At 40.9% G+C, this 27,731-nt stretch overlaps 2 protein-coding genes and 1 long non-coding RNA gene across 7 annotated transcripts in view; 2 read left to right on the top strand and 1 right to left on the bottom strand.

Moving 5' to 3' along the window:
• fzr1 (fizzy/cell division cycle 20 related 1) overlaps nt 1-11,123 on the bottom strand; it is a 119,442-nt gene extending 108,319 nt beyond the window's left edge. Inside the window, exons 1-2 of one of the 5 annotated variants that reach the window (XM_031895007.1) lie at nt 10,809-11,123; nt 7,411-7,573 (exon numbers count right to left, since the gene is read on the bottom strand). In XM_031895007.1, the coding sequence (XP_031750867.1) occupies nt 7,411-7,573; nt 10,809-10,969 (324 nt within the window). In that variant the 5' untranslated portion in view covers nt 10,970-11,123. Of the gene's footprint in view, nt 1-7,410; nt 7,574-10,606; nt 10,689-10,808 lie in introns of those variants that run through there. The other 4 variants (XM_012955632.3, NM_001126529.1, XM_012955635.3 and 1 more) reach the window with 4 other exon arrangements.
• Nucleotides 11,124-13,469: 2,346 nt separating this feature from the next.
• Nucleotides 13,470-16,673, top strand: LOC116411477. Its single transcript, XR_004223125.1, has 3 exons — nt 13,470-14,313; nt 14,556-14,685; nt 14,880-16,673. It is a non-coding gene; the product is annotated as an uncharacterized LOC116411477 (long non-coding RNA).
• A 6,235-nt stretch (nt 16,674-22,908) lies between these two features.
• LOC116412002 lies at nt 22,909-27,505 on the top strand. The gene is made up of 3 exons (XM_031904933.1): nt 22,909-22,936; nt 25,916-25,994; nt 26,746-27,505. Exons 1-3 carry the CDS (start codon nt 22,909-22,911, stop codon nt 27,338-27,340), a joined length of 702 nt encoding a protein of 233 aa, XP_031760793.1. The 3' UTR covers nt 27,341-27,505.
• Nucleotides 27,506-27,731: the final 226 nt, after the last annotated feature.

Raw genomic sequence — 27,731 nt, 5'->3', positions numbered from 1 at the left:
TACAAAAGGGGTAAATAGGCTTCTCCAAATTGTTGCTACAATGTAGCAGACATGGGATACTTGGAAATATCATTGTTCACTGAAGCATTAAGGTTTGCTTAGCTAGTTCAAACTATTTAAAGCAGCAACCAAGTAATATTTTCCCTTAACCCTTTTACTGCCAGCCGTTTTGGTCAAAGCGGAACTTGTATTGCCAGACCGAGGGGCCTTTCCTCGGGGGGACCTTTCAAAATATGGTAGAATTTTTGTGTAATTCCAATTCTGTAACAAGATATAGGCTTCTAAATGTCTAAAAATGCATAAAAATTCAAATTTTCCATAATATAAACACACATACTAGGAACAAAAATTTTATGCACGAATATACAACTAATTTGGAAAGTCCCATGTCTCCTGAACGTGCCAATACCAATTATATATAGTTTTATGGAGATTTCTCACTTGGATAGGTCAAAAACTCCCAGCAGTACACTACCAAATTTCCAAAGCACTGCTTCAGAAAGCTGCATACTTTAAATTTCAAGGCCAAAAATTCCACTAGTCTCATCACGCGAGACTTGGTGTCATTGGCGGGCCGGAATTAAAGAGACGAAGGGGGCGTAACGCTGGCCTGGCCCTGCCCGCCCTGGCCCGGGGGTGAGTAAATGTGGCCCGTGAGCCAAAAAGTTTGCCCACCCCTGTCATAAAGTAACCAAATAAAACACCCTAAACATGAACGCCAGGGGTCCACTCAACAGTTTGATGCCCAATATGTATAGGTTTACCTAAGTATGTGAACATACCCCCATATGATCAATCATTTCCGTTATTTCGGCTCCAGCAAAATCCACACATTTACAGCATTATATGTGGGATAAAGCTGGTAAAAAGTACGCTCACCCCACAAAGTCATATTTTTGGAAAGTACAAATTCCCCCGAATCTAGAATGGGTACCCAGGTCTTTCTACTTCAATACCAAGCCGCACAGCTTTTCTAAAGTTAGCAATTTTGATGACATTTCCCAAAATCCCCTCAAAGCTTCCACTTTGCAGCATCTTATCTCCCACATAGCATTAGGTACCAAGATAAAACACCCTGAATTTGAAAACCAGGGATCCACTGATTAGTTTGATGCCCAATATGTATAGGTTTACCTAAGTATATGGCATATAGCGGCCCCAATGTGAACATACCACCATATGATCTATCATTTCAGCTCCTGCAAAATCAACACATTTACATCCTTTATGTGGGATAATGCTACAAAAAAAGTACACTCACCCCAGAAAGCCATATATTTTTGGAAAGTACACATTCTCCCAAATCTATAATGGGTAAACATTTATTTTTGCTCCATAGTACCAAGTTGTAAAGCTTTCCTAAGTTTGCAGTTTTTTTATGACATTTCAGAAAATCGCATAAAAATGTTGCAATTTGCCGCATTTACCTCTCACAATTTCTTGATAAAGATCAGATAAAGGCAAATCACCCAAAATAGGAACACCTAAGGTCTACTGAACAGTTTGATGCCCAATATGTATAGATATACCAAAGTCTGCGGTATGTACTGACCCCAAAATGAAAATAGCGCATATGGATTTCTCGCCTGCCAACTCAGCTTTTGCATACAGAGCCCCCTTGTCAGCGTATTATGTGCCATAACACCCCCTAACTATACAGAGACCCCCAGAAAACCATATATTTTTGGAAAGTACACATTCTGATGAATTCAAAATAGGTAAAGTTATTTTTCTACACCAAAGTTACACATGGCAAAGCTATGCTAAAAACAGATTAGGAACACTTATACAGGGATAAAAATGCGATAATACACACAAAAATTACACAAAAAATAATACACACAAAAATTGTGCAAATCAGTGAAACAACAAAATAAGTCACACAACAGTGTAATTAGTGGTCAGAATATCTGATCCAATATTCACGCTGTCAAAATAAACAGTTTTTAGGTAAAAGAAACTAAAAATAAAGTGTTTGTGTATACATACATATATATACATGTGTAAAAGGTTGTGTGACAGTGTGTAAGTGTGTATATAAGTGTGAAAAATGAAAAAAAAAAAAACTGCTAAATTGTGTGCTGTAAATGTATGCAAGTGTGTATAAATGTAAGTGTGTAAGTGCAAAAAAAAAAAAAAAACACACCACACATGCCGCCGCTGCAGAGAGAATCCTTCATCTGCCGACACTGTATGGGACACGTCGTTGGCAGTTAAGCCCTTTTTCTGCCACAACGTATCCCATACGTCGTTGGCAGTAAAAAGGTTAAAGAATAAGTAAACCTTTTTTTTTTTTTCTATCAGTAAAATTACTCTAAACAGCCTCCAGAATTACCTACCTTTGTCCCAGCATTCTCTCTGACCTGGTTCCTCAGCTGATCGTTTTTCTTTGCTTCCTTGTGCAGAGTGAAGCCCCGGCCCCACTTCCTGTTCAGTTCTCTCTTCAATTCGACTACCTGTAGCCAACCTGGAGAGCCTTCTGTGCATTACCTGGAGGCAGCAGGAGCAAGTCTGTGCATTAGCAGGGGTTTTTTTTTTTTTGATGAGACACCTGAACAGGAAATAGGGGCGGGGCTTCACTCTGCACAAGGAAGCAAAGAAAAACAATGAACTTCTAATTGAGGAACCAGGTCAGAGAGAATGCTTGGACAAAGGTAGGTAATTCTGGAGGCTGTTTAGAGTAATTTTACTGATAGGGAAAAAAAGGTTTACTTATTCTTTAAATGGCTGTACAATCAGAATTATGCATTTACCCAGGTAGTGCTATGCATCACTCTGTGTTATTGTTGTTAGCCTCGTTTTTAGTTATTTTATATTGGGCGTTGAGAGGCTATAGTATGAACAATAGATGCACACTGAACATGCACAAAATAAACAGAGCAAAGTTGTTTCAGTCCCACTTGGAAGACCTCAAGACATGAATTAATAATATGTATTTATAAAGCAACATAGACTGCAGTGCTGTACAATAAATGGGTTTAAACACTGGACTTACAGATCTACATACAAAGCAACCAATAGCTGAAACAAGACGTAAAGAGGGCCCTGCCCAAAATAGTTTACCAAAATAGCTTACAATCTATAAGAAGAAAGGGTTGAGACACAAGGTGTAGGAATTGGCAAGATCGGAATTAAGAAAAAAAGATGTAGCACAGGATATTGCAGCACAATGAAGTTATGCTAAACTAAATGAGGGTAAGCTTCCCTGTGTTTTTAGAGATCTTTTGAAGGCAGCAAGATTGAGAGAAAGTTATACATAACATAAAAAACGGGCGTTCCTTTTCAAAGTCTTGAATGTGAAAAATCAAGCTTGTCTGAGCGACATGTGCCCAACTTTTGCCTTCATATATGAACAGATAAGCTGCCGAGTCAGTTTAAGGACCCAAATGGGCAGCTAAAATCTGCCAGTCTATGGCCACCTTAATGCACATGAAGGGGGTGGTGAAGGGGACAGCAAAAAGTTCAAAGGTAGGGAAAAGTTTTTTTTAAAGAGGGAATTGATAAGTAAAGTAGGTTTGCTTAGCCAGGCAAAGGCTGCTATTATAGAATAGCATTGCAAATTTGAAATGTAAGCAGATGGTGAACAGAGAGAGGGAAAAGGGAAGAAAACTACAGTTGAAAATTAAACAAAATCTGGTAAATGTAAGGTCCAGAGAGTTACCGAGAGTGGAAATCGCAGTATAGAGATAATTCAGAGGAGGAAACAGGGGCATTAGGATTGCCAACAGGTATGTCACTAAATCAGCTATCAAAAATTGGGACTTTGGTTCAGGTCTGAATATGAAACCAATGGAAAGCTACTGTTCTTTCGCAGACCTTGGATAACATTCTTATCATTCAACCCATTCTACCTATTCTAGGAGAGTTTCACTATTGGTTGCAAAATCGTGTATGTTCATTCTGTGCAAATCATAGATAATGAATGTTGCTACTTGTTGATATTATGTAAACTACATGGTAAAATGTATATAACTGTAAATTTATATATCCCTCCCGCCTTCACCAAAAACCTTTTATTTCACACTATGGAAATGTAGCTACTCTACCTCTGGGAGAGACTTTAATAACCAATTCTTAAACCAGGGAAGGACCCTCTCCAATGTTTCTCCTACAGAGCCATCTCGTTAAAAAATTATGAGATGCCAAAATACTGGCTAAAATCCTTGCTACCCACCTTAATAAAGTAATTCATAAACTAGACTCAGTTGAGCAAACAGGTTTTATGGCAGTTCGCTCCACCAATATTAATCTTGGATAACTCTATACAAACATCTCAGCTATACATGCCAACACACAAAGACCTGAGTAAATTTATTGACTTGCACCTCACCCCCATAATGATAAACTTAGAAACTAAACTTAAATCCTGGTCACAACTACCATTACCAGTCTTAGGTAGAATAAACATTTAAAATGCTGATTCTCCCAAAATTCTAAAATCTGCAAGACTAGTTACGACCTGGTGGTGGGCAACGCTCAAGGGAACAAATACAGTCACTATAACTTGATTCACAGCTAACTAGTTTATCAAAGCCCTAAAAAATCTCTTATATACAGGACCAGGCGCAATCCCAATGCAAATGAATAAGTAAAAAAAAAACTATGTATAAATGCATATACTGATTTGTACCAGTGCTGACCATATGATTTGTTCTTAAAGGAGAAGGAAAGGTAAAAACTAAGTAAGCTTTATCAGAAAGGTCTATGTAAATAGAGCCATAAGTACTTACAGAAAAGCTGCATTGAGTCCTCTATCAAAAGGCAATTAAATTAGTCTGGCATGATCTGTTACACATAAAACCATGCTGGCACAAATTTACAGTACTGTGACTTGTAATGTATTCAAGTATACTGGCAAATTTTGTGTTTTAGGGCTCTGGGACACGGGGAGATTAGTCGCCCGCGACACATCTCCCTTGTCACGGGCGACTAATCTCCCCAAACTACCATCCCACCCACGAAAATGTAAGTCGCCGGTGGGATGGCACATGCTGCACAGGCGATTTCGGCAAATCGCCGAAAATGCCTCGCAGATTAGTCACCCCTGACAAGGGAGATTTGTTGCGGGCGACTAATCTCCGTGTGCCAGAGCCCTTAGATACTCCCTTATAGAGCTCGAGGAGATAAGTCGCCCGCGAACAGGGAGTTTTGTCGCGGGCGACTAATCTCCCCCGTGTGCCAGAGCCCTAAATGTTAACCCACATAAATGTTAAAGATGAGTTCAGTCCTGTGTGAAAGGGTGTCGGCGGCCCCCTCCCCTGGTGCCTTTACGAACTCCTGCCTTACAAAGAAAGGCCAACTTCTAAGGTAATTTTCTCAAAACTATAAAGTTTTTTTTTTTTGCATAATTACTTAAAGGAGAAGGAAAGTTTCAATCACTGATGGGGTCAAATGTTAAGCATCCCCCAATAATTGTACTACATACACCGGGTGCTCCGGTTAGCAAAAATCTGCACCAGCCCAGGGTTCACATGACCAAACAATTCTCTTCCTGCACTTATCTATTGTCAGAATTCCAGGCCAGTAGATGTGAAAAAGCAGACTCTTGTTTAAATTTGGCTTTTTACTCTACTGTGCATGCGGGTCATTACAATCACTGGGGAACATTGAGGAACCCCCAGCTGCTACTACTATACTAACTGCATTTATGTGAAGGTGAACAACCCCTTTAATGAACAGGTTAAATAACAAGCAGACCCAATACAGAAACCTGAGGGGGATCCCACTAAGCCTTACTCCAAGTGGAGAACGTACCATTAACAACCACCCTCAGTAAACAATCCTGTAGCCAGTTTTCTATCCATATGCAAACGACTTCACTTAAAACCAACAAACCTTAGTTTAGAAAGCAGTCGTATGTGGAGCACTGTATGAAACACTTAGGCAAAATCCAAATAGATCACATCTACTGTAACCCCACTGTCAAGTTTCATACTAACCTCATCATAAAACGCAACCAAATTCATCTGACATGTCCAGCCTTTATAAAGCCATACAGATTACTGCTTATAATGCCATTCTCCAGAACATAATTTTAAATGTGATTCCTTTAAATAATCTGCCCACCACAGACGTTAAACTTACTTGCCTGTAATTGACAGGCAGAGAATGTAATGCCTTTTTACATACAGTTAATACATCAGCATTCTTCAAATCCATAGGTACCATATCAGATGAAAGCGAGCCTGAGAAAATCAGAAATAGAAGATGGTCTAAAACTGAACAAAGCTCATTCACTACCAGAGGGTGTATTGCAGGGGTCGGGAACCTTTTTGGCTGAGAGAGCCATAAACACCACATATTTTAAAATGTAATTCTGTGAGAGCCATACAATATGTTTGGCCGTGGATGCTGCGGGGCAAGGTAGGGTGGGTCCCAAGGCTTAGAACACGTCTTTTATCCACCGAGCGCAGGCCACGCCCCCGTTATTTTTTTTATTATAGATTTGGCAGCGAGCCAGATGCAGCCGTCAAAAAAACCACATCTGGCTCCCGAGCCATAGGTTCCCTACCCCTGGTGTATTGCATCTGGCCCTGGTCAAATTAATTTTGAGCAAACCTTTATGTACCATCTTTCTGAAGCAAGTGCACAGCTTTTTCATGACCAAATAAAGAACAAAGAAATTTGCAGCTAGCCATTCCAATCATTACAGTAGAAACAGGTGAACTGGTGGTGGCTTTAGAGGTGCAAATATTTATCACAGGCAGCAGGAAAATAGGCCTCACAGCTATTATTTGTGGAAAATCCTTAAAGGAGAAGGAAAGGCTAAATCACTGGAGGTTGACAAATGTGAGGCACCCTCCAGTGATTGTAACCGTTTAACTGGGCGGTGCTCCCGTTAGGACGAAACTGCACCGGGTCAGTATACCCGAGCAAGCATTCCACTTCTCCTGTCTTCTTTGATCTGTGCAATGCAAAGCACATGCACGATCGCTAGCTCACATACACCTGGCCCCTGACGTTTTCTCCTACCACGTGCACTGGCACCGGGGGTTTCAAGTAACAGATTACAATCACTGGGGGTACCTAACATTTTGGCACTCCCCCCCCACCCCCAGTGATTTAGCCTTTCCTTCTTAAATAAGCTAAACCAACAATATATTTTTAAAAGCATAGTTACATCATCATTGTACAGTAAGCGAAGTAGAGACCTACATCCAAAGACTATATTTAAGAGAACCCAGTGGACCACCTAAGGCTAAGGGCACATAAGACTCACAGCCCGCATGTCATACACAGGAGGAAAGATAATTTCTATGCACTTTTTTTTTCATTATACAGAGATCATTGAGCATTTTACCCAAAGCATGAGCTCAGTATTAATTGATAATAATTACATTTTAATAAAAACTGCATAATGATTACTAAGGTGGTTTGGTAAGAACACTCAGCAACAGCTTCTAAACCTACACAAGGCATGGTGTTCTCATTTTGGAGGTTGATCTGCCGTAGTAGCCGTCTCTCATAATCTTGGTCCATTGCAGATAGGAGATAGTCAGAAATAAGTAGAGAGAAGGGGGAGGGGGAAGCCACACCTCTCAGCTCCTCTGGGCAATCACCCAGTTGGTCCCCACTGTAGAGAGTGAAGAAGAGACACAGTTAGAAAATATAGGAATACTGACATTGCAATCCCTGAAAACTGCATTCTTTTAACCTAAATATGCAAATGTCATTTGAAACAGACAAGTTAAAAAAAAATGTAATATTTTCTCAGCAACAGAACTGATTTGTATAATAATGGTCATTCGGACACTCGGACCTGATGGAAAAACAAACCCAGCCAAAAGACCAGATGCAATAAGTCCATATACGTATTTATTCTCTTGGTTGTAGATCAACTGCCTGAATGAGGATATCTACAAGAAGTGACAGAAAGTGTGAAGTTCCTGTGAGTTTAACATGTTCCATCTACTTTTCAAAAAGGTGTATAGGGAGATAATAATAATACTTTATAGATTAAGTACAACACGATAGGCCCAAAGGTAGCAATCAGGCAGCACACAGTGATCTACACAACCAAAATTATTCTTCCATTTCTCTATATCACCTCAAGGGAAATTCAATGATTTATATGAAACTGCTAAATGTAAGCCCTTAGAGACATATCTCATTATGGGACAATGATCTGATATTTAGGAAATTTGGCAACAAGCTGCAAAAAAAATAAATAAAATAAAAAAATAGGCAGATGGTACAATTCCCAAAATGTCTATATGCCTTGCTTTAAAGAGGACATAGCATTTTTTAACAACATTACATTACATTACATTAACATTTATTTATAAAGCGCCAACATATTCCGCAGCGCTGTACAACAACCATCAACTTTCAACATGTAGGCATAGCTATTAAATATATTTAAAAATATGAATTAGGTCATTTAGTTAGGATTATATGTCATTTTTTTAAATTTTAGATTTTTTTTAATAAATATGAACTAAAGTGAGCCATTACTATTACCTCACTACCGTGATTATATGTGATTGTGAATATTGGAAGGCTGGCCAGACAAATTTTAAGGTGTTTTAATGTGATATATATACTCAATACTAATAAATTGTGATTTTTATTTTTGCCTTGTCTATTGAAGGAGGTAGAGGTAGGTGGTGCCCCCATCTTTTAGGACTGAGTTTTAGGGTACACTATATTGAAACAATTGTGAAGATTATACAGAAAAAGTGTATAAATACTATCTGAACTATTTTTACAAAAAAATACCCTATTCTAAAGAATAAAAAGAAATCATGATACTCAATTCCCAGCAATGCAACCCCACCCTCAATTTTTTTTCATTGTGAATTAAGGCTAAGGCTAAGTCACTTGGGGGTGCCAAAATGTTAGGCAAGTGACTTTAAGCACTTACCTTGTACCCTGGGCTGGTGCCCCTGTTCGGAAAAAAACGCACCAGGCTGGGGTACCTGAAGCGAGCGCTTCCTCCTTATGCGTTTCTTCCACCGGCAAAATCCGAGGGCCGGCGCATGCGCATTAGAGTAAAAAGCAGACTTTTTTGTTTAAGGTCGGCTCTTCACTCTACTGCGCATGCGCGAACACGAACAAGGAAGAGGAAGTGCTCGCTGCAGGTACCCCGGGCTGGCATGGGGGCACATTTACTAAAATGTGTTTTTTCTGGCCTTGAAACTCGATATGGTATAAATTCAAAGTAACCACAATAATTTCTGTAGTTCTAAAATGTCCTGACAATGCTTTTATTGTTTGTACTTAAATATCACAATTGCGTTCCGAAAGTCAAAAACATTTTTGGATCAAAAAGTTCGTAAACGCTACGGAATGTTTGTATTCTTTGCACAAAATCAAGGTTTTTTAGTGGAAATTTAGCAAAAATGAAATTTTTGCATTCATTCTGAAATGTTCTATAATTTAGAAAAAATATTAATTTATCTGAAAATTGTTAAGTCCCATCTATAAAACCACAAAATACTGATATATGAAAATAAAGGTGATAAGCTAGGTTCTCATACACAGCATGTCAAAATGCATATTTTACATTGTTTCAAACACAATTCTCTATTTTACTTCCTTGTGAACTTATAAAGTACAAAAAAAATTTAAATCCAAAACTAGATAAATAAAACGCAATTTTATATGCACAAGTACAATTCAAAAGACTATAATGGAATCAATTAAGTGATAGGTTTAGGTGCACTCAAACCTGTGTCTACAAACAAGACAACAGACACACTTTCCAAAAGCAATATCAACTGCCATGCAATTTAACAAAAAAACTGCAGTCATCCATCCGTATGTGGAATTCAAATAGCAGCACTCTGCACATTCATCCACCAATCTTATTTTTGATTACCGACACATTTAGAAACGAGCAGTATATTTCAAGGCAACAGGCAATAAATGGGCGTATACATGGAACACACAGATTGCATATAAAAATGTAACCACACTGTCGGACTGGCCCACCAGGATACCAGGAAAACTCCCGGTGGGCCCAGGTGTCAGTGGGCCCTCTTGCTTCTCACTATTTGGCCTGTTTCATGGTCATTCCCTATTTCTGAATGGGAACAAAGAGGAGAAGTAGATGGAATAGATGCTAGCATGTAAATAAAAGAGACTAGGAGAATAAAGAGGTTGCGTGAAGGAAGGAGGAAAAATAGTTTAAAGAGTGGCCTTAGGGTCTAAGGTTTTCTGGTGGGCCCCTAAGATCCCAGTCCGACACTGTAACCACATACTACATATCTAGGAGTAAAAGGACCAAGCTTAATGGCGCGTACAATCAAGACGTAGAGCCACATGAACGTGAATACATACTAGTACAATCGTTATTTTAGGATAAATGCAAAACGGTAATTCCGTCTCAAATAAGCCAGACAAGAAAATAGTGGTGGCGGGCAAATATTTTGAGCTGCCTTATACAACCGTCTATAAGAGTTGCTGCTTGGAAGAGCAATGCATCTCCGGCATCACGAAGGCCTATAAATGTAATGTAAATATAAAGCAATAAGAATTGCGTGTGTCCATCTATTCGGTATTTTTGTTATCGACTATTACCCTTAAAAAACATTTACACAAGTATCGATGTAACAATTAATCCAAACGACACAAGGGAAGTAAGTAAAGCGTTACTGCTTATTACAAGGGTGTCTGATGAAAACAGCGATGGAACGTTAACGGGTGTTTAGTGATGGGGTATGCATCAGAGTTTTGAGTAAACCCAAAGGAAAGGCGTTAGAGCTCATGCGGAAAAAACAAGGCCAAACCGCTCTAGCGTTTTTTTTTTTTGTTTTTATTTTCATGATGTAAAATCGGACAGCTGTAGAGAGCGATCCCAAACTCACCTACTCAAGTCCCTTTCTCCTCGTCGGCCCCAATATGGCGGTAGAACTCTGGCTAACTCTGCTCCCCTCCCACCCTGACGCTTCTTCTGCGCATGGCATGACGGGAGATGCCAAAACGTCATTGGGTTCAAACCACAGCTTGAAGTGCCGCTCTTCGCCATGGCAACTTTCGGTTACAGCCATCCAAGGACGTAACTCTGGTAACAATCTTCTGTCATGTCGCTTTAGCAAATGAACACTAATGACGAAGCTGGCAGTTGGGAGGAAACCTCTTTCTATGGAGTGTTGAACCGTGTGTCCCATGGAGCAGTTTAGTCGCTCGTGATAGATCTCTGCTATCACGGACGACTAAGCACTCCGAAATGCCTTTTTACTGGCAACATGCTGTTATACTCCTCCTGCAGGCAATTTCGTGTGACTTCTAAAAACTGAAGGTATGGGAAGGGCTTTCCACCAGCGACTCCTTTTGTTGCTGGTGAACTTCAGGGGTCTACTGAACAGTTTGCTGAATTTTCACTTCTGGCACTGTGCAATCTAAGCAACCAGTACATGTATTATGTGCCCTAAGACCCCCAAGCAGTATAAAGAACCATATATTTTACAAAAGTACATTCTGAAAAAATGGGTAAATACATCTTTCTGTTGCAAACTACAAAGCTACGCTAAACGTAGCGGTTTTTAGTTTTCTAAATATCAACACAAAACTTGCATTTCACCCCATTATATACCCAACATTTCTTAAACATATAAATCTAACTCTAAATATGAACGTCAGTGAACTACTGAACTGATTGATGCCCAATATGCACAGATTTACCAAACTATGCAGTGCACAGAGGCACCCAAATGAAAAGAGGGCATATGAATTTTCACTTTTGGCACTCTGGCCGCTGCAATATAAGCACCCAATATGCGTGTAATGGTTGTTTGGCTATATTTAGACAAAACCCAGGCTAGTTTTAAGGTTAGAACGTGGGTTACATTGCGATTCTTTTAAACAGGATGGGCCTTCGCTTAGGTGGAAGAGACCAGACAGAGCAAGGGTGTAGTTTAACTACAACTCACTGTTGCTGTGTAGTGCAGATTTAGTAAAGATGGATGCCAGAAGGTTCTTGCAGTTGCACTATAGTACAGTTTATTGTCCAAGACAATTGTAAGGCAGGGTTATACTCACAATGCAAGCAGATACAGAGGTTAGATGATAATACCCCTTGAGGACAAACAAAGAAAGGTACACACCGTTTTATCCCACCTCTTGGTAGAGTCTGGGCAGGGTAAATGCACCTATCAGCTTGATACTCCTTTGGAGACAGATACCTTATTCCTCGGTTTGATAACCCCTAGCATGAAAGCATGAGTGGGGATCAGGGTTTATTCTAGCCTGTCTCCTATCTCTACTCCGTGGCCCTACACTGAGGCAACATTGCTGGATGGAAGGGTACCTCCAGAACTAATTCTCCTTGGAGGGAATATTAATCTGCCCTTGCTTCCTAAGGCTCACTATCTCACTTCTCCTAGAGAGTGTTATGACAAAGTCTGCCATGCTTACTTATCCTCGTTCACGGGGCCCTGTCCACCGACTTCTCCAGAGTGGATGGTGACACTTTGGGGCAAATGGCTTTTCTGGGGCCTAGTTCTGCTCCCAGGCTCAGTGGACCTTTGCAGAGACAGAGGCAGCCAAAGAGAAGGGCCACACCTCCTTGCTAGACACTATGGGGCCAATTCACTAAAGTGCGATAAAACGTGCGCTATTTATAGCGTGCGGTAAAAATTTTATCGCGTCTTAATTTTCGCACGATTCACTATTAGCACACTTGCGCTATTTTACGCGCAATAATGCATGCGATAATTTTGACTCGAAAACAGTATGCACGATAAATTAACGCGTGCGCTACTTGTCGCATGCGCTACTTGTCGCGCGCTAATTAACGCACGTGTGCTACTTTACGCGTGCACGCTAATTAACGCAGGTGTGTGCTAATTGTCACGACTATGCGCATGCAGCAACATAAAACTGGTGCCATTTGCTGCATTTGAACTGGGAGAGCACAGAAGTGCTGAAAGAGAGAGAGCTTGAGTAAGTTTGTTTTTTTTTGCACAAAAATCATGGAGGCTGCTAAAAGGAAGCGTCAACACCTTCCTTCTAATATTTTGCCTGACAGTGATGCAGAGGGGCCCCTTTACTTGGGGAGCCCTGATCTTTCTGAGCCTGAGGCCACTGACAAGGAGTACCACCCGGAGGAAGCCAGCGAAAGTGAGGAGCTTCCCCCCACCTCATCTGCCAAAAGGAAGAGGCAACAGCAGGAGGGCAGGCTCCGTAACCTAAAATTTACAGAGTTTGAGAATGAGGCGCTTGTGGAGGGGGTGGTGCCAGTATACCACCGGGTCATTGGCAAATATGCCACTGCTACAAAAACTAAGGCCTGGAGGGACATTGCGGGGCACGTTAACAGCATGGGTGTGTGTCTCCGCAATGTCCAAAACTGCAAAAAAAGATACCAGGACATCAAGCGGGTCTTGAAAAAAAAGCTGGCAGAGGAGTCCAGGTACAGGTAAATATCTTACATTCAGCTTTCTATTTAACACTCGCTCATCTGCTTTTCTACTCAACTGGCTTTTCCTTTTGGCTTACTGTCTTTCCTTCCTTTTTACCAAACCAAAAAATAAATCCCCCCCAAAAAAACCAAAACTAATAAGTTAGTTAATAAATAATGAGGCAGCGCTAAAATCTATTGAATCAAGTATAAAGGTTAGTCGTACCCAAATGATCAAATGGCCCGGGTGTACAAACCCCACAAGCCCTTCTCAACCAAATCCTGAAAGACATCGATTGAACTACCTCTCGATTGAACGGGATAAAAATTGGAAGTAAACTGTAACTTGTTTGCAATTTCAGTGGTCCCAACCCCTACTCTATCATAGAAATATCCAGAATCCACTTGTAAAGACTGTAATGCATGCACACACTGCTCTTCTTGAAAGTTAAGGGGATTACCGTTCCTAAAGTCCCCAGCTGATTTAACAACTTGTTCCCCACCAACAACCGAACTAGTAACCTGCCCGCTATTACTACTATCAACTTCACAGGGATCCTGCTCCACCAAATCATTAGCCCCATCTATAACCCCTTCAAGGAAATGCTTCTTCAAAGTAAGTTTGCGTACAAAGCAATTTAAATCAATTAAAGGGATACTGACAGTAAAATAAAACATTTGATTATATGATTCTACCTCCAAAATGACCTATTACACATGTTGACCATTTTCTATGGGAAGCGCTTGTTTTCTTAATAAACGCTTCTTAAGATCCAGGACCCGACTGTCAGCCAAGCACGACTGTCTCTGTTAAGCCTGTCAGTCAAAGCAGGAGCAAGGCTGACGTCAGTCTCACAAAGATCCTCCTCCTTTCCTTTCCCCTTACTTTGAGAAGCGTCATCAATCATGTGACCCTTCCGTGATCTTGGTGTCTTCTCTCGAGACTGGAGACTGCCGAGTGCTGACTGCCTGTGAGTATACTGCCTCTGACTTATTTTATTCTAGCGTCCTGATTGTGTGCTGCTCTGTCTCTCTCCCTCCCTCCCGCAGTCAAACAGGCTTAGGAATAGCCTAGAAGCATCGGCGCGCTTGTTGCTAAGCGCTGGCGTGCGCGATGACGTCACCGATGATGTCATCGCGCACTGAAGCTAGAGAGGCCAACGTTGGACTCATCGCCGATTGGTTAAAAGGTGAGCGGTTTTTTTGATTGCAGGGGCGGCGTTCCAGCAAGCAGGAAGGGAAGAAAGAAGATGGCGGCGTCGTGGGACTCACATTCAGAAGGTGCCGACGGAGGAGCAGCTGGACCGTGGGAATTTTTTTTACAGCGTTTCAGAAGCTATCATGTAAGTATATAACATGGCCAGAAAAAAAAAATTTTTTACACCATGTCAGAATCGCTTTAACGTTTCAAAAACATCAAAATTCCTAGAAGGGGAAAAAGACAAGCCTTTAGATAACAAAGACAATTGCGGATCAGTTAATCTCCTAGATGAGAGATTCAAAGCCTCAGTCTTTTGCCCTTTTTGCGCTCCCGTAGTCGATATCCTGACCGATCGTCGTGGGAGACCTCCTCGATATCTGACCGATCGTCGAGGATTCTGTTCCCATTCGAGTGGCGACCTCTCCACTTCCGATGTTCCCAAGTTCTCCCATTTTTTGCCGATCTATAAACCTCAAATTCTCTATTCGAGACCGGTGAGATTTCCTTGGTAGATCTTCGTGTTCTGAGTGCATAATTGGACCGCGACCCCGTATCCTTAAACAATTGCAGGGCTCTTGACTCGCGATCACACTGTGAAGAGATAGAGGAAAGGGAGGAGCAGGCAGGAGTACTGGTATCCACATTGTGAGAGTCCTCCTCACTGGAGAATCTCACCCGTTTTGGAAAACGCGATCTTTTCAAAATGGATAGTAGTAATAGCGGGCAGGTTACTAGTTCGGTTGTTGGTGGGGAACAAGTTGTTAAATCAGCTGGGGACTTTAGGAACGGTAATCCCCTTAACTTTCAAGAAGAGCAGTGTGTGCATGCATTACAGTCTTTACAAGTGGATTCTGGATATTTCTATGATAGAGTAGGGGTTGGGACCACTGAAATTGCAAACAAGTTACAGTTTACTTCCAATTTTTATCCCGTTCAATCGAGAGGTAGTTCAATCGATGTCTTTCAGGATTTGATTGAGAAGGGCTTGTTGGCCTTGAAGGCCAAAACCGATGATTTACCAATACACTCTAACCTTAATAAGGCTGAGAGACAAGCTTTGAAGCAGCTAAAGGAGGACAAATCGTTGGTAATCAAAAATGCTGATAAGGGAGGAATGGTAGTTGTTATGGATACTGAGACTTATAAGGTTGAAGCCATGCGACAACTGAATGATGTATCTACCTATCAGAAATTACGATCTAATCCATCTGAGGAGTTTATGAAAGCCCTTAAGGAGTTGGTTTTTAATGCACAGATTAATGGTGTCATTAGTTTGAAAATCAGAGATTATTTGATTATTTGTTTTCTATCATTTACCTAAGGTACACAAAGCAGAGCGTCCACCTGTAGGTAGGCCTATTGTATCGGGGGTACAGTCTCTCAATGAGAGATTATCTGAGTTTATCGATATCTTATTACAGCCCTTGGTTTTACATTTGGCCTCATATATACGGGACACGAAACACGTTTTACAGATTTTGGGTGATTGTAGGTGGCACGATTCTTTTTCTTGGGGCACGGTGGACATGGTTTCTCTTTACTCTTGCATTCCACATGACAAGGGGTTATTGGCCATTTCTTATCACCTGGATAGGTATAGCACTTATGATAGTCTTTTGAAAGATTTTATTTTGGACGCTATTGCTTATTTATTAACACATAATTTTTTTAAGTTTGACGGCAATTTTTACCTCCAAAGATGTGGGACGTCTATGGGTGCGAAATTTGTGCCCACTTATGCCAACCTTTACATGGGCTGGTGGGAAGAGTCCCACATCTTTGGGGGTGAATTGCCGCTGTTGGCACATATAGTACTATATAGAAGGTATGTGGATGATCTTATTTTTATTTGGAAGGGCACTGAAGGCACTTTTTCACACTTTGTGGGGAGTTTAAATCATAATGATTTAAATTTGAGGTTTGTAAGCGAATACGATTCGACATGTATCACTTTTTTGGATCTCCAGTTGAGGGGCATTGGAACCCTAATTGAGACTGACACCTTTAGGAAGCCCTGTTCTGGGAATTCCCTTTTGAGGGCTGACTCGTGCCATCCTAGTCACCTTTTCAAAGGGATTCCCTTGGGTCAGTTTTATAGACTTAAAGGAACAGTAACACCAAAAAATTAAAGAGCTTTAAAGTAATAAAAATATAATGCACTGTTGCCCTGCACTGGTAAAACTGGTGTGTTTGCTACAGTAACACTACTATAATTTATATAATAAGCTGCTGTGTAGCCACGGGGGCAGCCATTCAAGCTGGAAAAAAGGAGAAAAGGCACAGGTTACATAGCAGATAACAGATAAGTTCTGTAGAATACAATGGTGTTTTACCTGTTATCTGCTATGTGCCTGTGCCTTTTCTCCCTTGAATGGCTGCCTCCATGGCTACATAGCAGCTTATTTATATAAATTATAGTAGACTTTCTGAAGTAAACACACAACTTTTACCAGTGCAGGGCAGCAGCACATTATATTTTAGTTACTTTTATACACTTTCATTTTTTGGTGTTACTGTTCCTTTAAGAGGAATTGTAGTACTGAAAAGGCCTTTATCAAACAGGCCTGTGTTCTGAGGGATCGGTTCTTGGAACGTGGATACACAATGAAACATTTGATACCAGCCTTTAAAAAATCCTTTCAGAAGGATCGGCTGGATTTATTGGGGAACAAATTTAAGGATGGAGAAAAAATAAAATCTAAAAAGGAACTTACTATTCCAACCTTTGTAACAACATACAGTAGGCAGTTCCATAGGGTTAAAAATGTTATACAGGAATTTTTACCGGTCTTGTATAACGATCCCCAATTATCTTCTATTTTGGAAAAAGGCTGTAGATTCATATCACGTAGGGCCCCAACTTTGGGTAATCATTTGTCTCCTACAGTATTAAAATCAGAATCAGCCAAGACTACTTGGCTTACAACCAAAGGAACATATCCTTGTGGGGCACGAAGATGTATCACGTGCACCCACATTAATTGTTCTACTGTATTTAATAGCTCTGTAACTCAGAGAGCATTTGAGATGCGCTTCTATGCGAATTGTAATACCCACCATGTGGTCTATTTATTAACTTGCGCTCGTTGTTCTATCCAGTATGTGGGATGTACGATCCGCTCACTTAAATGTAGGATGCGTGAACATATTGGGTTCATAACTGCAAGAAATGAGAATAGTCCGGTTTCAAGACACTTTATTAATTGCTGTAATGGAGATGAGACCATGTTACGAATTCAGGTAATAGATAGAATATTTCCAGATGAGAGAGGCAGTAATATGTGGACTAGACTTCTAAAAGCAGAGGTAAAATGGATTTTTATGTTGGGCACTCGCCATCCATATGGCTTAAATTCTACCTTTGATGTAAATTGCTACATTCCTTCCAAGTAAGTTTGCTACAGTATCTCTATTAATATGTGAATTGCTACATTCTCCCCTAGGGGAATTTGTTATAGTGTTTATGTGCTTTATACTCTTTTCGTTTCCTATGTTTTTAAACGATTTCAAGTGTGTGTGATGTCACTAATTAGCTGACTATTTAAACCTTGCATTGTTGATGTTTTGTATGCCTATGACTAAGTGCCCATGCGCACGAAACGTGTCAGGCAAAATGCTTTTAAGGAAATGAATAAAGACTAAAGTTTTAGAGACTGTGGCTGTCCGGCGTGCTAACTAGAAGGCTGTGTTTTCGTTTTCCTTCCTTTTTGCCTTCTTTCCTACTTACTTTACTTGTATGTATGGCATGCCTATTATTATGTGTGTAACTTATGTCCTCCAAGCTCAAGTACAACATCAAATTAGGCCAGTGAATGGGGGGGGGGGGGCATTTAAGAATATTTAGCCAAATACTTAGGGGTCCGTTTACTGTAGACACAGAATAAATGGCAAATATGTTATGGGCACTTTATTAAATGTGAAACAATCTAATATTGCAATTATTCTGGCAACAAAACATTTGATTGGCAGTTATCACACCTGCCAGAAAATACGCTACGTACTAATTAACGCAAGTTTTACTATTCAGCAAAATGGGCTAAAGACAAAATTGTTGGCAGAATATTTGCAAAAATTTAACCCATATAGCATATTGATGCTGTTACTGATGTAAGAGTGTAAGAGTAGGAGAAACTACATGAAAGTATAGAATACCATATCAAGGAAGGCAAAATAATTAGACATTACCCAGTTCAAAAGTAGAAAACGAAAAACTTTTACTTTAACAATAAAATATTTTAAAATAGTTGATAAAAATGAAAAAAAAAAACTTAGGGCTTGCTGCCCTTGAGTTCATCCACGTCCCTCCTTAGTTCGGCCATTTCCCCCCAGAGCTGGGCCAACTCAGCCTTGATGTTCTCCAGGTCCTCCTGCATTGACCGACGTGATGGTCCTTCGTCGGCAGGAGAACCTGGGATCTGGGGGTTTGGGGGGAGAACTCAAGGGCCTGGGAAAGTGGGGGAGGAGTCAAGGGGGGGAGTGTCCGGGGCCTCTTCAGCCTCTGGGGCTGCTGGGGCCTCTGGTGGTGCTGGGGCCTCTGGTGGTGCTGGGGCCTCTGGGGCCTGGGCAGGTGCTGGGGCCTCGTGAGCCTGGGGGGCCTGGGGTTGTGCCTCTGGTGGGAGAAGAGGCGCCACGTCGATATGGAGTTCTGTAAGACAGTATTGCAAGATGTTATTTCAATCTATTATACATACAGTATATATATATATATATATATATATATATATATATATATACATTCATACACAGAGGGCCACCATCCTAAATAACGGGGCCCCTTCTTCCACGCCCCCACTGGCCCCTCCTCCTGTGAAACCTCACATCAATCCAAAGGACACACAGAGATTGTTAGCCAGGGCCCCCTAAAACATTTGTGGCCCTTCCCCCAAATGACTCATACTATGGGCCGCTCCCTGCTGCTTCCCCCCTGCTTTAAACTTATTTATGCATATGTATTTGAAAATAGATATGTATATATATATATATATATATACACAGGTATGGGATCCCTTATCCGGAAACCCTTTATCCAGAAAGCCCCAAACTACGGAAAGCCTGTCTCCCATAGACTCCATTTTAATCAAGTAATTCATAATTTAAAAACTGATTTCCTTTTTCTCTGTAGTAATTAAACAGCACCTTGCAATTGATCCCAACTAAGATGTAAATAATCATTATTGGAGGCAAAACCATCGTATTGTGTTTAATTCATGTTTTATTGATTTTTTCTTAGACTTAAAGGGGAACTATCATGAAAATTAAATTGTCTAATTGGATAGATATGATGATAACAATAATATTCTCAAATGTATTGTTTTAACAAAAATGCTTACTTTTTTAAATAAAAGAAACAGTATTACAGACCTTTCTCTGAGAGCCAGGTCTAGCAATTGCTGAGTGGGAGTGGCAACACCTTGCTGTGATGTCACAAAATCAGTAGCAATGTCCCGCCCTCCCCTATGCTGAATGCAAAGCATCCTTCCAACTGCTACATGCCCTCTTTCAAACTAAGGCTGTTATCCATTTACACGCAAATCTGTGGATCTTATTAGCGGATCTAAACACTGTCCAGGAAAAAATATAGACAAAAGAGAACATGGTACATAGTAAAATACATACATGAATAGGAAGCAAAGTGTATGCATTCAGAACTATTGCTTGCACTGCAGTATATGTAATATTTGGTGATATTTGTCCTCTTTAATATACTAAATTCATTAAAATACACAATTTTGTGCTAATTTGTGCCATTCCATTTCTGTAGCAAGATATAGGCTTTTAAATGTCTAAAAAATAGAAATAAATCATATTTTTGTTAATATAAACAGATATATCCAAGGCTTTGCACAAAAACAACGGATTTGGTATCCTGTGTCTTCTGAAAGTGCCTATACCAAATATGTATATTGTACATATATATATATATATATATATATATATATACAGTATTCTATGGAGATTTTTGACTTGCATAGAGCAAATATTCCCAGCAGTGCACTACTGAATTTGCAAAGCACCACTCCAGAAACCTGCATACTTTAGATTTTGAGCCAAAAAGTTCAGTAATGGTAGGTTTACCCCAGAAAATCATGCATTTTTGGAAGATACATATTCCGACAAATCTAAACTAGGCAAAGACCCTCGAGCTACCAAACTTCAAATCTTTCCTAAATGTAGTATTTTTTTATGGCTTTTCTAAGGGCGAGGTCAGACGAAGCGTATCTCTGCTTCCCTCAGCCATGCACTTTTCTGCCTGGCTGAGAGAAGCAGATCCGCTTCCGTACGCCTGCACTGAAGGCTATGGTTACTGCCCGAGAGCGGATCGGAGGTCGGCCTGGAAAACGAGAAAGCGAACGTTTTTCAGGCCAAACATCCAATATGCTGTGCTCTGTGTGTGCACACTGAGGCACACAGAGCGGCATAAGGAAGTGGATCCACTTCTCTCAGGCAGAAAAGCGCAGGACTGAGAAAAGCGGAGATACGCTTTGTCTGACCTCGCCTTAAAAACCAGCCTACATGTTATGTGCCTTTAGACCCCCTAACAGTACAAAGAGGGGGATAGGGTGTGCGCAAAAGAAGAAAAAACTAAAAAGACTAACTTTGGAAAATGTGTGTAAATGTGTGTGTGCAAAAATGTGTGTTACCTGGTTGTAGAGCAAGAGGGGCACTGCCCACTCTGCTGTTTTGTGGTCAGTCCTGTGACAATCGTGTTGCAGGACCAACAACACTCTGAAGTCTGCAGCAGGCACAAAAGCTGCCAGTGCAGAGAGAAACCTCTAACTGCACAATAACATGTAGGAGCGATATGCTTGGCAGGAACAGGGTTAATGGTAATTGTAGAAAAATAGAATATATAAACACTATTACTATTATGATTAAGAAAAGCTTTATAAAAGTGCCAAAAGTGCTTATTTTTGGTTGCAGAGATTAAGGGCTCTGGCACACGGGGAGATTAGTCGCCCGCTGCAAAACTCCCTGTTCGCGGGCGACTAATCTCCCCGTGTGCCAGAGCCCTAAAATGAGTATATCACAAGTCCTGTGATATTTTTGCCTGAAAAATTTTATATCCTGTGATTAGCTTGGATGTCACGTAGGGTTGCAACCTCACACCTTTAGTACTGGCCATATATTGAATCCACATCCTGCATGGATAGTTAGCAATTAAGTTAGTAAACAGATTTATGTGCAGCCATGCAGCACGCATCTAAATTAATCGTAACTATTTTTTGGCGCAAAAATTCCCACAGACTCCCATGGCTACAAAAAAAGTCACCACAAAAAACGGCCATTGAGTGTAATGCGTTTCATGATTTTTTCCCGTTTCTTAAATATTGCAGCAAAACGGGACTGGCTCACTCATCACTACTAATTAGCCGTTAGCAGGATGTGGATTCAATATGTGGCCGGTATAAGACTAATGCCACGCGTATCGTATGGTATATATTTTCAGCAAGCCAAAAAATGCCCCCTACATGTGCCTGCACCCGAATGAATAGAATACGCTCTGGTGCAGGCACATGTAGCCGATATCCGCATAAAAACGCAAGAAAATGTAAAGTCTCGTTTTTATGCGGATATTGTCTACATGTGCCTGCACCCTAGCGTATTCCATTCATTCGGGTGCAGGCACATGTAGGGGGAGTTTTAAGCGTATGGAGTGTATTTTCGGCAAGCATTTTTCAGCTTGCCGAAAATATGTGCCATAGGCTACGTGACATAAGCCTTAAATTTTAGTGTCATGTGGAAGTCGAAGGTTGGTGTGATTCTTAATATTATGCAAGCAAATCTCATTTGTCTGTGAGTGGACTGGGGGCACATAATTATTGGTCACTAATACTCATTGATTTGAAAATGTTATGTTGTAAAAGCATTGGTGGTACACAAATCTCCTGCTTTGACCCACCTACCCCAGCCCAGAAATACATGCAGAAACGCAGTGCTCTGTAGTGAATTGACCTAAAAGATATCCTTCTACGTTCCCCCACCGTCATAAATAACTCCTTCTCTCCCCTTGTTTAAATCCTCCCCCCACAGAAAAACAGAATCAGTGCCTGCCTGTGTCTCCCTTCGCACCTGTCGCACTTTCACTTTTAAATAATGCTTTGAGACTCTCAGGCACTGGCTGTACAGGGGGAGGGTTTGAAGGGAGAGATCAGGAGATATGTGCAAACGGGGAAAGGAGAAGGAAATCTTTGCAGCCACTTCAATACCAATGTTACTTTTTCACATACCTGGGGGGGGGAGGAGTTGAAGAAGATAGCAGGAAATTTGTGTGTTTAGAGAGGAAAGCCTTTCCAGCCGCCCCACTACCTACGCTGATTTTAAAGGGATGTCATGTGAAAGTTACTGGGCAATCAGTAAAACGATCATGATTGACAGCAGAACAACCAATGAGAGTAAGTTCAGACTTGATATGCAAATTAACCCGACTCCGACTTCAGAGCTGGCCAGAGGCCAGTTTGTAGAGGAGTAGCTTACTGTGGGACCGCTATAAATACTGAAATATTTTAAAAACTGTATAAATTGTGTAATGCATTATATTTAGGAACTTTAATAATTTGATATAATTATTCATTTAAAGAATTATTAATTTCGCGATAGTTCCCCTTTAAGGTATGGAGATCCAAATAACGGAAATACCCCTTATCCGGAATACCCTTGGTCCCGAGCATTCTGGATAACGGGTCCTATACCTGTGTATATATATATATATATATATATATATATGTGTGTATGTATATGTATTTGTTTTTCAAAATGCCACAACATATTTAAAATTCCCTCTTTATTGTCAACTTTATTGTGTATTTTTGAAAAAACATGCATATACACACATATATATATATATATATATATATATATATATATATATATATATATACCGTATATACTCGAGTATAAGCCGAGTTTTCCAGCACTCAAAATGTGCTAAAAAAGGAATCCTCGGCTTATACTCGAGGCAACTAATTTTGTAAAATAAAAATGATTATACCATGTACCAGTCAGGTACACACATTTCGAGCATGCACGAATGTCGCACCGCTGCACGTCACACATAGCGCCGCCAGGACTGCTTGTCACACCGGCGGATCCGGCGCCCCTGCAATGAAAGCTGGAATAGTGTTAAAAATATGTACTTAAAATAACTGCCATCCAAAGAATTCTGATTCACCAAGTAGGTGCTGCAGACCAAGCATTCACACGGCGCGCCGCCAGGACTACTCGTGACATGTGTGCCCCACTCGCACCCCGCCCCCCCAACGAGTCGCGCCGTGTGTGAATCCTTGGGAGATGCACGGGTTGGGGCGCGCCACGCTCGGGCGCCGGATCCGCCGGTGTTGTGCTTGGTGAATTGTAATTCTTTATGGATGGCAGTTTTTGAAAGGTGCATATTTTTTTTTCCAGCTTTCATCGATAGCTAAGCTGTATATATATATATCATACATAAATCTTAATAAAACACACACACATGATACCATATTTATAAATGTACTTGGGCAGAGTTTGTAAAGATTTCGGGGTTGCAGCACTCTTTTGCACAGAAGGTCTACACAGTAAATTAATTTGAGTTCTGCCAAAGAATACAGTGTTGCCTGCATTGAGCAGTGCTATAGTAATTTGGGTCGGAGGGGCACATGGGCTTTTGTGTAAATTACCCCTTATCTTTCTGTAGACCTTTCTTTAAAGGAGAAAGAAAGGCTAAACCGCTTGCCTGAAACTGCCCTGCACTGGCCGGGATATATATTATCTGGGACATGGTGCAGAGTACAGCCCATCATTTTCCGCATTGGCCTGGGGAAAAACTAACAAAGCACCATACCGCTTACCTCTCACCAGACATCACTTGGCAGAACTAGGATTTTACGCTACTGTAAATATGCAAGCTTAAATTTGGGCCAGGGAAAGGTAAGATGGCAACATAGAGCAGTGTTAGTTTTTTCCTCGGGCTCATGCATTTTTTTCCTAAAAAGAAAAAATTATAGGATTAAAAAAAATGTAGCAATTAAATTGAGATATTAACCTGTACAACCTTGCATGTGGTTATCTTATGTTGGATGCGCCTCATTTTCCAGCCCATACCTTGTGTTTATTAATATGGTAGTCATGTAAGCACTTGTGTCCTTTTATTAAATAATTTGATTACTGAAACTTAGCAGTAGCAACTGCATTTCCCATCCTAGGCTTATACTCGAGTCGACTCGAGTTTTTCCAGTTTTCTTAGGTAAAATTAGGTACCTCGGCTTATACTCGGATCGGCTTATACTCGAGTATATACGGTATATATAGAGAGAGAATATACATTTCTTACATTTGTACTTTTAGTTCAAATTACTTGCTAAATCTTTTAAGAAACGTATTGTGTAAAACCATATTAAAGTAGAATAATTACCTGCAGCAATTTCTGATATCTCCTGAAAGTTCCTGCGCTTCAGGTCTTACCAAATCCGCTGGAGCAGGCGGAGGTCCATATCCAGGTTGAAGCCCCTGCGCAACCTGGCTATTAGGTCACGCAGGATAGCCCTCTTCCTTTCATGGACCCCTGTGGGCCCCAGCGGCAGCCTGTCATACCCTGAAGCGCAGGAAGAACTCTATTATGTAGCGCCTCTCCCCCATTAGCAGCTCGGAAACCACAGGCATGATGCTCTCAGTTTGGTGACAGCAGGCTCAATGACACAAAATGGCCGCAAGTCGCACAATGTCACGAGATTACAAAGTCGCCACAAAATAGCCGCAAGTCGCGCGACACAAGATTACAAAGTCGCGACAAAAAAAGTTGCCAAAGTATAATTAGTATTGTATTTGTGCGATTTGTCGCCAAAATATAATTAGTATTGTATCTGTGCGATTTGTCGCGACTTTGTAATAACCACCGATATAGTGGCGAATATTATGCCGATTAAATATTCACCTCTATATTGGGGAATATTATGGCGACCAAAGAAACTTTGCCACTATTCTTGCTAACAAATATTCTTCTTTAAAGTTAGCGACTGTTCATAGACTATACTCTTAGACAATTTAAACGCACTTTAGTAAACAGACCCCTTAATGCCCTGTACTGTCCTTTATCAAGGAGGATTATTGTTTAAGCATTGGTTAACACACAGAGAGTATAAGGGAGAGCCCTGGGAGTTAGCGAGGCCACTTAGCAGCAACTTGCAGCATTTTTTTCATGGTTTTGGTGTCAGAGCCTTAGTATTGTTACACTTGAAAGTAAAGGCAATTGATTGGGGCAACAATGAGTAACAAAAAGTGACTGCGTTGTTATGGCTTGCTTATTGGAGACAACACAATAAAACCATTTGTATTTTTTCTTTAGATCAGGAACTGGAGGAGGGCCTAGCAAGAGGGTGCATTACACCCATTATGAGGAGCTGCTGCTGCCATTTATACACCAAGAGTGTGTGCGAGGTGTCTCCGGCACCTTCGATACAGATCGGAATGTTGGCCAAGGTAGGTGTAATGACAGTAATCCAAGTGTATTTACTTTTGCAGAGAAGCTTAAGATTAAAGTTACACTGACACAAAAAAAAAATGTTAAAATATAAATCTACTTAAAAAGTTGCCTATAGGTCGTGTTGATCATTTTTTACGGATAGGGCTGCTTTTGTAAGTAATTGTTACTTGAAATCCCAAAACCTGACTGTTTTGCCAGCCTGACTGTCCCTTCTCAGCCTGTCAGTTATAGCTTATAATGCTAACAGCCTACTGCTGCACAAATATGGCCGCCCCCTCATAGAGGAACATGGGGGATCAGATAGGGAATGTAAAAGCTTGGCCAAATATTTTTATGGCCAAATTATAAATAGCATGCAAAGACATGACAAATTTATGACAAATTTGGGTCGACCTGTGTTTTGTGTTAGGCTTGTGCAGTAGCATAATAATGAATTGTGTCTGTGTATATTGCAGCGGTTTCAGTTCCAGGAGTGCAGTGTATTGCTAATAAGATAGGGGTGTTATTTGCCAAGTGTGTCTTCCTGGGTTAGGTGCAGTCAGTTCATCTTTGACTTTTGGACAGTCAATCTTTTCAACTTGATTTTAACTTTTTGCCTCATTTGGAATGAATCAATGTCCACAAATGTTTGGGTACAAATAAACTTGGTCATGTTTGAACAAAACTGACAATCAGTGTCCATGAAGTTTGTTTTGCATCATGAAGATAAAAAAAAATTAAATAAACTTTTTTCTTCTTTTTTTCCAGAGGTGGACGCTCCTCGTCTGGGCTCCACTCCCCACGGCGCCATCCTGAAATTGAAGGAGAGAGATTTAGTGGGGAGGAAAGCGAAAGAGGGTCCCACGTCGGTGGCAGCGACGTGGCCTTCTTCTCAGATGAGGAGCCGGCCAATATTCCCCAGCAGCAGCTCCCAACCCAGGCCACAGGAGAGAGCGTGGCCCCCACGGAACATGTCAAAGAGAAGTTCCACAAATCCCTTATAAGGCACCACAAAGCCTTAATGAAAAAATTAGACACCATGCATATCGACTTGTGTGTGGCCACTAACGCCTACAATGCAGCTCAGGCACGCCAGGCCGCACATGAGGCGGCAATGCTAAGCCTTCAGCAGGAGATGGTCACACTCCATCAGGCCAGTGAGGCCAGGAAAGAGGAACATGAGGCTGCCATGTTGAGCCTGCAAGAGGAGCAGGTAGAACTTAAAAGGCAGAAAGTGGCTCTGTTGGCACAACAAAATGTGCTACTCCAGCAACAGGCACCAAAGCCAACAGAGCCAACAAGCTCTACCAGCACAGCTCCCCCTCCTGCAGGCTCAACTAGGCAGCTCCGCAAAAGAAAATAAATGTGACACATTAGGGATTTGTGGAACTTCTCTTTTCTTAGGCATATGTTTTTTGCCAAGTTTTCTTTTTTTTTTTTCTTTTTGTGTTGCGGGTGGTGTAATAACCTGCTTAAAACATTTATTTGGGAACTGTTCCCTCACAATAAAACTTTGGTTTTGGAAAAAGTTGTTTGGTATTTCTTGTGTATGGGATTAAAGATTGTAGGTACTTACAGGCAAAGTAATTTTTAACAATTTGTCCCTGGACTTGACTCCCTTGGGCATCCGCACGTTGGACAGGATCTGGTGGATGGATGGGGTCCTCAAGGTCATCGGCCACCTCACCTGTAAAGTTGGGAGGAACACGGGTCAAAAAAAAAATCATTACAGTAATGATGCTTCATCAGGGCCA

This window comes from Xenopus tropicalis, chromosome 1 (assembly GCF_000004195.4).
Source record: "Xenopus tropicalis strain Nigerian chromosome 1, UCB_Xtro_10.0, whole genome shotgun sequence".
NCBI lineage: Eukaryota > Metazoa > Chordata > Amphibia > Anura > Pipidae > Xenopus > Xenopus tropicalis.
This window is presented reverse-complemented; position numbering and strand designations above follow the sequence as displayed.